This window comes from Acromyrmex echinatior, chromosome 17 (genome assembly GCF_024713525.1).
Source record: "Acromyrmex echinatior isolate Ae372 chromosome 17, ASM2471352v2, whole genome shotgun sequence".
In the NCBI taxonomy this organism is placed as follows: Eukaryota; Metazoa; Arthropoda; class Insecta; order Hymenoptera; family Formicidae; genus Acromyrmex; species Acromyrmex echinatior.
In genome coordinates this window covers 2,280,648-2,293,118 of record NC_141868.1, presented here as the reverse complement: position 1 = coordinate 2,293,118, position 12,471 = coordinate 2,280,648, and the positions used below count along the sequence as shown (strand labels likewise).

Here is a 12,471-nt window from a genome sequence, read left to right as displayed (position 1 = left end):
TTTTGTATATCTTTTTCTCAATCAATAATATATAGCTTATTTGATATATAATATAATTATTTTTTCTCAATGATTGGTTGAAATTTTTCTAAAACTGAAATGTATACATCGCACACCTATAACTTCAAGATTATTTTTTATTTTAGACATCATAGCTAATATCTCTTCTAAAGAAAGATACTTCTTCTAAAAAAAGACTGCTTTAAACATGGAAGTGGGACAAAGTTCAACAAACAAATGAATCATTTACATTATTAAGATATTTATATTATTAAAATTAATTAAAGCATCAATGTGAACTTTCAAGTTAAGGTTCGATTTTCATTCCTACATCATCGTAACATGATTTCGATTTTATGTGTCAAGTACGTACGTAAGTTTCGCTACTGACCTACTAACATATTTATCTATGGACCAGCCATCGATTTTTCCTCTCCCTCATCTCTCCTTCCAATCACAACGACCCTAAAAATCATCCTGACGCACACAGTCCACCTTCGGCCTGTTAAATAGTGATCGTTTGCGTCTCGCAAGTCGCGAACAAACGTCGCATCTAAAGAGCGTTAATCGTCTCGTAAATTATTTATTGCGACACCATGTCAACGGAAACGCGCGTGACTGCACGGGTGCGCCTCAATGAAACGCACAGGATTTTCAGCGCTCAAAGTTGAATTTCCATCTGTTGTCGATAAGTGCAACAAAAATAGGAAAAAAAAATAGAAAACCATAGGTATATTGAACGCATCCAAAAATGTATGTACGACAAAAATGTTGCGCAGTCCAAAACGCACGCAATGAGTAATCCTCAATAATCAGAAAATTGAAAAAGGAGCATTCATTTTTCGCGCGCCATTTTATTTCGCATTTCGAATCTCGATATCATACTCGCGCAACAAGACTTTTTATCTACTTATTAGTTATCTCTCTATTTATACGATTTCTCGCAAACTAGATCGATTAAGAATTGAATTGACTGAAAATTGAATTCAAGAGTCAGTATTCTATGTGTAATGTTTAATTTACTTCATTATTATACTTAACTTTTATGAAATGAAGCCTCATTTTTTGCGATTTTAAATTTAGGTATGATAGATTTATATGCAAAATAGAATATATCCTATGTCATAGGAATTGAATGTACACGACTCAATAAAAAAATTACCAATAATTCTTATAAAGATGTAAAATGATATAATAATTTATAAAATGTATTCGCAAAATTTTATTAAGGAATAATAAAAATGATAAATATATATATGAATGAATAGATAATAATTCTAATCTTTTGCATATATTACAATTAAGTGTTATAATATAAGGCATTCATATAACGTATTGTATTCATATAATCTATTGCACTGAATCCAATCTGCGCACTTTGTGTACTTATCGTGGGCATAAATCCTGTATGCTAAAAAAAATATTATATATCTCAAATAGATGGACAAGTTGGACATGTATTTGAAATATTTTTATTTAAAACATAGTATTGTCAATACAAGTGTATTTTGTATTCAGCGGAGCAGTACGTATTTACTTAGATTTGTATTTAAGCATAAAAGTATTATGTACTTTGTATTTAAAATCGAAAGGTTGAAAGTTTTTGTATTTTTTAATGCAGATAATGAGATTGATTGTTATAATATTTGAAATATAAAATACAAAATATTTTTATATGCTCCAATTAAATACAAAATACAAAATTTAATTGTCTTACAAATGTTTTTCAAGTAAAAGTATTTCGAATACATGCCCAGTCTTGCATACAAGACATTAAATTAAAATATATAATATATTGGGTCGGGAAAAAATTTTTTCGTATTTAAAAAATTTTTTTTGCAAAAGTTTTTCATTTGTTGCGAAATTTTCGTTACAATTATATCATTCGCTAGAACAAAGTTTCAGTTTTAAGAATCTGTTTTTTATATAAGTTACAATATGATGATTTTTATCGGAGTTATGAGCAATCAAAGTCAAAATGCTTTTTTACTTAACTCGTGAATAATTCAGAAATCAAAAATCATAAAAACATTTTAAAAAATGATTTTGTAGGGAAAATTTCAAGCTTTCATGATAATCAAAAATTTTCGTAAATTTTTTTTGGATACGTGAAAGCCTCCAAAGTGGAAAAAAAAATTTTTATCTTTTTCAGCTCGTAGTTTTTTAAATATAAAAGTTACCAAACTCACAGAAACTTAAAAACTAAAAGGGTAACCTTTCGAAAGTAGAGATTTGAAGCTTTAAAACTCTTTTTTTTTTTAATTTAAATTTCGTTCATTTTTGATGAAGATATTCTATATACAATTTTGAATTAAAAAATACGAAGAAACTTTTTCCCCGACCCAATATAATATAGGCTCAAGTAATGAAATTAAATAAGAGTATGTTAAGAAGGTCCACGAGCCAAAATAACAAATTTACATACTGATATAACGTAATAATAATTTGTAATAATACAAATAAATAGATTATTCTTTCATTTATATATATTTATTTTTTGTAACTTTTTTCTTTTATTATTTGTATATATTTTTTTATATTTTTATTGATATAAATGTTTTTAGCTTGAGAGAATTTTATCCTAGATCGCGTAATAAATAAAGCTATCTATCTATTTGTTTAATCCACTTTCTTTATCTACTTGCGACAACAATAACTATATTATTGTAACAAATAATATTGACATAGAATTCTTTCGCATATCAACTTTATCGAGACACGATCTTCGTGCCCTGTGAAAATCTCAAAAAAAATTCGTCTATTATAGGACTTTGCAGAAGTTTCGACAATCATGAGGATCGATCGCGTTTTTGCGTTGCTCGATACCCTTATTATTCGCAACAAGATCAACGACACTTTTGCGCGCCAGCGAGTTGTTTAACTCGCAGATAGCCGTTGAGGCCTCCACCACGCGATCGGCGATCACGAGCACGACGGCTGATTCGTGGTCATCGCGCAGAAACGTAATAATGATAAATAGTAACGAGATACATTTTGAAATAGAAATAAACGAACGATTTAATTTGGGATGAGGCGTGAGTCTGTATCGGTTTTTCTGTCAAATACCATCATTTTAAGGGAAATTAACTTCGATAAAAATACCAGTTGTAATGCACTCGACATTATTTGTATGACGATTGTTTGCACAGTCTAAAAAATATGATATGAATTTAACACCATAAGATGTCAATATAATTCTCAACGTGTTGGTTAATATTAACATCAGGAATTTTAAATCCACACCATGTTAGTGTTAATATTCTCACCAATATGGTGAGAATTATATGGATATTACATGGTGTTAAATCCGCACTCACATTTTTTGTATAGCAGTTTGCTAATCTTATTCGAAATAATAGACGATTGTGATTTTTGCTGAAACATGTATGTGACAAGTTTCTGTAAAATGTTAGAAATAATGAAAAGTCATTACATTAAGTAACTATACTGATGTCATGTAACTAACATAGACATGCAAGGTGTTGCTTCATTCAGCAATATTTTCTGAATATAATCTGTCTAATCTAGTCTAAATTACACTCGCGGATCCGAATCCATTGCGTTCGGCATACAAATTGAAAACAAGCCCGAGAGAATGGAATTAACCATTCTGCGAAGTGGGCGACCGATATATTTAACACAATCGTCGCCAAGAAGCATTCCTCGTTAGTTCCTCATAATCAGGAATCTCGGTTTTTTCGAATTTTTCGAGTACTCTTTTTAATTGTGTTTTTGCATTTTCCACTTAAATAAAAAATAAGAAAAATTGTAGAGGAAAGATTTTTATAAATTTTGTTACAATGCACTCTAAAATTTTTACAGTGAAATCTCACTCCAAGAAAATGAAAATACAACTAAAATATTTCACTTCTTGGAAGATAGTGACTATTGTCACTTTTTTAGAGTGAATTCTCACTTCAAAGGAGTGAAGTCTCACTCCAAAAAAGATGAAATTTCATTCTAATAAGAGTAAAGATGTCACTTTTTTTTCAATAAGTGAAATATTTTCACTTTTTTCAGGGTGATTGCATTTTCACTCTCTTGGAATGAGATTTCATTGCAAAAAATTTAGAGTATGTGTATACAATTATGAAATTTTAACTCAAAATGATAATAAAATGAATCATGATTGATCAAAACATGCCTTTTGATTGATCAAAATATGTTAAAGCTATTTTGATGTCATCATGATTTTTTTTTGTTCTGCTCGAATAGTTTTCGGAAAAATATGTATTTTGCATATCGACTCATTGTAACGAAAAATCACGCCACCAATTGTTGAACGCAACCAATGTAATCAACAACATGCGTTCATCGAATCTGTTATCGTCGAAAGAAGGACGAAGACAACGTCAACTGACGAAGTGATTTATCTCGCATTTGTTACATTATACATTCTTCATTCGATTACTAATTTCGCTCACACAAATTTCTATTTTTATCCTTCAATAGTAAATTGATAAATAACTTCGACGTCGAAACTTTCGCAATATGCGAATTTCGGCTCGAAAGATATATTGAAGTAAGAATATCAAAATTTTTTTCTAATATATTTATATTATCTACTCTATTAAGATTTAAAAAGTTCTAATATATTTATTATCTACTCTGTTAACATTTAAAAAGTTCACGTGTAAGATTTTCGCTGCAATGACATTCAAGAGATGCGAAGTATAATACGTATATTTCTTTTGACTTTCCGATGCGTCATTGTTTTGACGCTGTACGGCATACGCAAGTAGCATAGAACAAAGTGTTCGCTTCAAGGTATCGGCTGCTTGCATGGTCGATCCGAAAAGACTTGTGCAGGCTCCTTCCGGCGCTCGTTGGATTACTCCGGATGCGGGTTTGTCGCTACATATTAGGTCATGTAAACAACGCAATAATGTAGGAGTACAGAACACTTTTTTTTTTTAATAATTTACTCATGTAAGCGAGGAAGAGGAACTTTAGTTAAAAGGTGACTAAAGATTATATAGATATATATTATATAAATATATGTAATAATATAATCAATATATTATTTATTTCTAATAATTTTTTTATTCTTATACATTGAACAAATAACTTTTATTGAATTATCTAGACTTCTAGATTATCAGAACCATGTTTTCTAAAAAAGGATTAAGAACATACGAAAGAAATTCCAACGATAATCGTTTAATTATTAGATAAGTATAATATGTATAACTTAGAGCATAATCTATGGAATCTGATTTCATTTGCTTTCTCTCGAAAATTAAATGATTGATTTTAATTCGGTTAGTTTTCTCATGTATCTCTAGTAAAATAAGATTGTGAAACGAAAAAGGAGATAAATAAAAGAGAAAGAAAAACAATAAGAGGATTAATTATATCGATGTGTATATGAGCTTCGAAATTGCAACTATTCAACTGAGAAACAAAATATAAATCGAATAAAATTACGTAATTTTGCAAAAAAATATCAATTATAATGGTACGAGGAAAAATGTGCGGATCTTTATTGCTTAGGACGTAGGTCATTGCGTTCGCATAAAATAAGAAACAACGAGAAAGTTAGAGGAAGGGATAAAGCAAAACAGAGAGAGAGAGAAAGAAAGAGAAGTGAGTTTGTAGTGAAGGACGAAGAGATTCGCAGAAGTTAAGAGACGAGGCCGTTCACGGTATGCGAATGAAGAGATGGAAAGAGAGAGAGAGAAAGACGAGAGAATCGTGGATCCGACAGAGTGAAAGACGTACACAACATTAGAACGGCGGGGGAGGGAGAAAAGGAGGGAGAGGGGTGCAGAGGCATGACGCTCGCGGGGCGCGCCATGACGTATCGACTATGTTCGCCACGCGCGCTGACGTCACGATCACGATCCGAGTCGGACCAAGTCAGACTGGGAGCACGTGAACAGCACGCTTGCGATCACGCGGCCACGGGCTGACCGGACGGCGCCGATTGGCTGGCCGTCGGCGAGCCCCTCGTCGCGATTGGTCGCGCCCGCGCGCGCCGCGTGATCACGCACTTACACACGCAACGGGCGCGGATCGACGCGTCCCATAGCCAGGCGCGCCGACCTGAGAGAGCCTCATTGCATCGTGAGACACCCGTGGGTTCGCGCATACCCACTCGTCGTTCCAGTCTTATCTCGACGCGGGCTCGTCGTGTGCGCGCGCGCGCGCACTCGCTCGCTCCGTTCTTTCTAGTTTCTTCTCTCCTATTTTGCTTTTTGACTTGAGAAACGGTGTCTGGTTTTCATTTTTTTTTCTTATCTCGAGTCACGAATCGTGCTCATCATTCTTTGCGTGAATATGGATACGAATCAGGCGCCTCTTTCCCCACCGGCCTCGCCCCAGTTGAAACATGTAAGTGGCAGCGAATTAAATATACCGCCATAACATCGCTCGCCGTTGCCCGCGAAACTTGAACGTCTTCGTTTCTACAGTGTTAAAGAGTTTTGTGATTGAGTGAATCGTTATATTTATAGTAAAATAATAATTTTTATTTACGATATCAGAACAATTATATGAAATTTATAAGTTTTTATATATTATTGTATTTTAAATTAAGTTCATTAATGTAAATTTGATTTTTTAATATTCTACATTATAACTTTAAATTTTATTAAAGTTTAGTCTAAAGTTACCTGAAAATTAAATTTTATTTTCTGTTTGATAGTTGATGCTTATCGATATTCTTTCTTAAAAACAAAAGAATTGTGACATAATGAAATTAAACAAAAGGAATAAAGAAAATATTTATATAAAAATTAATATTTATCAATAAATAATGTATATATATTAGGAATATGCGTCTGTATATAATTTTTAATAACTTGAATATCTTTAAAAGAAGATTAGAAAAATAAAAGTATTCATTTATTTTACTCTTTAATCACATTTATCTTGTATGTATACATTATAATTGCGTGTTATTGTCACTAGGCATATTTTTACAAAAATAAAATCCTGACTTACACTTTATTTTAATATCTTACGTGTCTTGGACTAGATAATTTCATTCAGGAGGCATTTACACGATGATTTGTTCCTTTGGCAAAATTGTTTTCTCATGCTTTCTTTTGTTTCGCAGATGGAACCACTACAATTATCCTTCAGCGTTGCGGCTCTGTTAGGAGAAAAGCTTTCGAATCAGTCGACAAGATCTAAGAAAAATAAAGAGGATGCGGGTTCCCACACCGTTCTACCGCCTACCCCTCAGCCCTCTGACTCGGAAGAAGATGAGCCACCCCGAAAGCGGCGATGCGTCGAGCAATGCGAGCTGGCGAAGGTAAATAAAGCAGAATGCCTTATCAAAAGATAACTATGTTTTCTTCTATCTCTTTCTTTCTCTCTTTCTCTCTCCCAGTTAACGCTAAGTATTTCGGAAATATTCGCAAAATGTTTCTATAATCTCCAAATGATATACTAAGAATATTCCGGTATATCTCGAAATATTTTGAGAATGTAACAACAATATTTAAATTGCTAAATATTTCATTATTTGTACAGCGTTACATATTCGGAGAATGTCCCGTATATATTCCATATATATTCAAAATTATAATTTTCCCAAAAATTTCAAGTCCGGAGGGCCTTGAATAAATTTTTAAATAAAATTATAATGTCAGAAACATATTTTTTTACTTTTACCTTGGAGTGCAATTTTGGGTATTCATTTCACTTCAAGTAAAATGTGCTCTTTTTATTCTTTCTTATGTAATCCTTCTTCACTAGTTAATGCATTTCTGCCGCGATTCTCTGTTAGTAAAGATGAGTATATTACTCGCGGAGGAGTGATTTTCGTGATATATACAAGAAATTTTCATATAATATTCCGAATATTTCATTAATATTTGAACATTCTGCGAAAATGCTTTAGCTGTTACGGAATATTCGACATATTAGGAATCGGATCAAACTTTCCATGAATGATTAGCGTTAGCTGACAAAGGCAGGTTCCGGAGTGACCCTTACCGATTTCAATGAAACTTGGCAGGATTGTAAAGCGTTTTCCCTTGAATAAAAAATCATTCCCCATTTGGACGTAGATGGTCTACAAGATATTTTAATATTAAAATTGATAACGGCATTTCCTTTAAAGATTTATTAGAATATTTATACTCGAGCATTTGTAGCGTAGTGATGGAAACTCTCCAATGTTTCGTTGACAATCTGCTCTGTTTACATTATTTATAATCATTTTCTAATAATACTTCGTATCAAGCGATAGTACATAAAGTTTATTATGAATATTGCATTGAAATAATAAAAATAAAGTTGTTATCATATCCATTACAAATACTCGAATATGAACATTCTAATAAACTCTAAAGGAACTGTCGTTATCAACTTTAATATTGAAATATTTCGAAAACGATAGAACGTCTATCTAGAACGCCCAAATGAGGAATGATTTTCATTCAGGGGAACTCTACAATCCTGTCAAGTCATTTCATTGAAATCAGTCAGGGTCACTCCGGAACCTCCTCTTGTGAGTCTCTTCATTTTATTCTTCCTTTTTTCTTAGTTTCCCAATTTATTTACTCGTTTTAATCGACTGGAGAGCGGGTCAGAATTATAATATGACTCCGTTTGAATGCGCACCATTTCATTGATCCTTTCGTTTTTTTATCATTCGAGTAGCCGTACCTTCCGACGATATTTTCGACAAAAATGCTGACTGCTATGTCGATTCCTTGATAAAATAGCTTGTAATATTTTCTTTATTTAGCAGAGAAAGCAACTTTGCAACTGATGTAAAATTCTTCATGTGATTAGTTTTGCCTTTAGTTCACTGGATTTAAATATATAAATTAATTATATTAAAGAATTTTATAACAGTTGCAAAGCTGCTTTTTCTGCGCAGCTACAATCTGATAAGATGATATATGTATATTTAGCATTCTTCAGTATGTCTATCTATAGCTTCAAATTATTTCTTCTAAACTGTCTGTCATTTCAATTTACGGAATGTTTCAAATTTGCTCTATTTTTAAAACCGGACTTTGAGATACACATAATTGTAGTTATCCATTTGAATAAACTCACTATACTGAATAAATTTATGATTCTTTCGTTTCTTCATCGAGCGTAAAGGAATTCTTCAGAACTACAAAACTACAATCCCAGATAGCACACAATATTTATAAAATATTATATTTACAAAATATTTATAAAGCTTATTTTAAATATTTTGTAAATATTTTTGATTGCATAGATCATAAATATTTATTATAAAATTTATTGTATTATGAAATTTATTGTAAACCTTGTAGTAAATTCTAGGGAAATAGTTATTATTAATAAGACATTACAATTCAAATAAAAAATACTTAACAGGAATATTTATTTATATTTATTATAAATATTACATAAAATATTTTGTGTATCTTTTAATAATATTTCGAATAAAGCTTTATATAAAATATATATAAAATATAATATTTATATAACATTTCAAAAAATGAATAATAATAAATATTTATCATAAATATTCTGTGCTATCTGGGACGTAGCCTTCATAATTTTCTCGAACTTTTCGAATACAAAGTTTTTTTATTGTTTCAGCTGCTGCTAGACGGTACGCCGCCGCCAAGTCCGGAGCCAGCCCGGGTTTCAGTAATAATGCGCGCCAATCGAGACGGTACCTACAGCCCGGCCAATCTCGCTGGTTGCCCCGCAACCTGCAACCGATCGGTACCACGTGATTCGCCCGCGCGACAGTCAATCAGTCCACAGGCGAACGTGCGAGCGAACGTAACGGGACCGGTGGAGAACGTGCTGCGCAGCCTGAAGTTCAAGATGAGCTTGCGCAAGGAAGAGATCATCGTGAACAGCAAAAACACCGATCGTGAAAGCTGTCAGCAGCAACAGCAGCAATACCAACCACAACAGCAGCAACAATTACCGAAATTGCAACCCCTGGCGCCCAAACCCACATCTATTGTGGTAGCTGGTCTATTGGGCTCATCTTTGGTCCTCCCACGGACACCCCTTCTGTTAGTCGCAAGTGCAGGGCCGACTGTCACCACTGCTACGACCACGACGATGAGTACAGGTATGGCGGAGACACGGCGTCGCGTTTACGAGTGCGAGTACCCGGACTGTGGCAAGAACTACTTCAAGTCGTCACACCTGAAGGCTCACACCCGCACTCACACCGGCGAGCGGCCGTTTCCGTGCCCGTACGAGGATTGTAATCGTCGTTTCTCACGCAGCGACGAACTGTCGCGGCACAAGCGCACGCATACCGGCGAGAAGAAGTTCGCCTGTGCCGTCTGCCAGAGGCGATTCATGAGGAGTGACCACCTGGCGAAACACGTGAAACGTCATGCTAGGGATAAGTCCTCCACGTCGTCTTCCTCGAATGGTCAGATCGTCGCCTCCCAAATGACTCCAACGCCGCTGAGAGTGAGTTTACTGCCGGTGTTGGCGCCGCGACTGACGCGACCCGTTCAACAGTTGGTACCTCCTCAGCTGGCGGCTTGAAGGACGCACTCGCGATTTCCGAAATCGCTTGAGTCATATTTTGTCAATCCAAACACAAATGTGTGCCTTAGACTTCAGGCATCGAATTGGATTGCTTCCGGCATTTAAATAGAAAACTAGACTGATTCAATAAATTGAGGCAATGTTAAAAACAAAAATTAAAACATTCAACATTTTAAAAATTATATTTAAGATATGAAAAATGAATTTTGATTCATCCTGGAGTGATATTAATTGGATAGAAAAATACGATAGCGAACCTCGATCGATTGACGTTAATCTGATTAATTGGAAGATAGGTCAAGAAATGGATTTCGATGTTTCAAGATGGGATTACTAAAAGGAAAGTGGAAAAAAAACATAAATTGAGCTAAGCGGGGAGAGAAAAAAGCAGAGTAAAGGGATGGAGTGAAGACACGAGACGATTAGTCCATCGCAAAAAATTTCGTGTCGTTCGCAAACCGAGTACCTAAATGTGTCTGTGATCTGTGACACGTGAAGATTAGTGTTCACTCGAGAGTTCTGCTATTTCACGAGTCACTTACGATGAGTCGCACTCGAATTCGCAGCGTGTATTCAGTGCTAAATGCAGCCGCACGCTTTTCAGTATGGAACAATGTGGAATGTGAGTTTAACTGCGTTAAACAAATTAAATGAACAGCATTTAACACTACATATGGAACATGAGAACGAATTTCGAAGGATACCATTTAAAATCCCTCGATTCTTCGCTGGTCGGAGATTCTTTATAAACAATGTAGAAATCTAAAAGTTATTTGAAAGATATAGCGATATTTTTTTCTCAGATATTCTTTCAACTTATTTTAGATTTTCCTATTGCGTAACCTACTCTGGTATAGTTGTTCTTCGTGAACGGAACTCTTTAGCATCAAGTTCGAGCGCGTTGACCGAGAGACAGAAAGAAAGAATATTTATTTATGAGGAGACATTATTGATTTATATATATAACGGTTATGTACAGGATTCTAAGATTATGATTACGCTAACGAAACTAGTTGTACATATTGAATATGGAGCGGATGTAATAAACAATATCATGCAGATTATCGTCTCACCTTGATCGGTTCTGTTGATTTTTTAAAAATTGTAACTACTATTTTTTTTATTTTCTATGAGCTATTTATTTTCTTCCAGAGATTATTATGTTTTATGTATTTTAAGGGACACACAGATTATGATTATTGTAATGCTAATTTATATGATAATTTGTAAAATATTGCATTCGCTCCTGGAATTGCGACATGTATATATGTATATGTATTTGTGTCACAGTCAAGCGAAGGAACTTCACTTGACGTTATAAGACTTCAGTGTATCGTTAAACTGTATAAAAGTTTTTCTACAATTAAATAAATTATATACTTTCATAAATCATTTTGAATAATATTATTTCTTTCTTTTTCTATTATTTTTTTATATATCTTTCATTCCTTTTATGTTTTTCTTTATATTAAATCGATATCTTTTATATGTCATTTAATTGCAAGATTTGATAATTTTGCAAGTATTAATTGACATCAATAATTTCTAAATTCTAAACAAAAATGAATAATAGAATTTATTATTATTAAGCCATTATAAGTTTATCTTTATTCTAAATTCTAAACAAAAGCTTAATTGTTATTTTAAAAGAAAAATTACCTTCCTATACAAATACAAAAGTCATAAATTATTAAATTTTGACTTTATCGTAATTAATTAGCAAAATGTTTATTTGTAATGTCTTCATTGTTAACAAACTAAATAATTATGCACAAATTTCAAACGAATCCAAGAAGGAATTTGTAAATTTTCGTTTTCTTTTCCAAGAAAAACTCTAAAAAAGAAGAATTGTATGGCTATTTTTTAACGAAAGAACGAAGAATTTTTGAAATATGAAAACGAAGATACATGGAAGTAATATTTAAATTCTGTGAGGAAGGTCGCGGTCCGAGGTGATCAAGATAATGATGGGGAAGAATGTACACCGTGTGATATGAGAAAACTGATGAC

General features: G+C 33.2%; 1 protein-coding gene across 2 annotated transcripts; it reads left to right on the top strand.

Moving 5' to 3' along the window:
- Nucleotides 1-6,028: 6,028 nt before the first annotated feature.
- LOC105152056 (uncharacterized) lies at nucleotides 6,029-11,853 on the top strand. 2 transcript variants are annotated; one of them, XM_011066094.2, is made up of 3 exons: nucleotides 6,029-6,333; nucleotides 7,061-7,258; nucleotides 9,538-11,853. In XM_011066094.2, the coding sequence occupies exons 1-3, from the start codon at nucleotides 6,280-6,282 to the stop codon at nucleotides 10,456-10,458; spliced, it is 1,173 nt and encodes a 390-aa protein (XP_011064396.2). In that variant the 5' UTR covers nucleotides 6,029-6,279; the 3' UTR covers nucleotides 10,459-11,853. The 2 variants fall into 2 exon arrangements, with proteins under 2 accessions (XP_011064396.2, XP_011064397.2); XM_011066095.2 differs by lacking the exon at nucleotides 6,029-6,333 and adding an exon at nucleotides 6,354-6,454.
- Nucleotides 11,854-12,471: the final 618 nt, after the last annotated feature.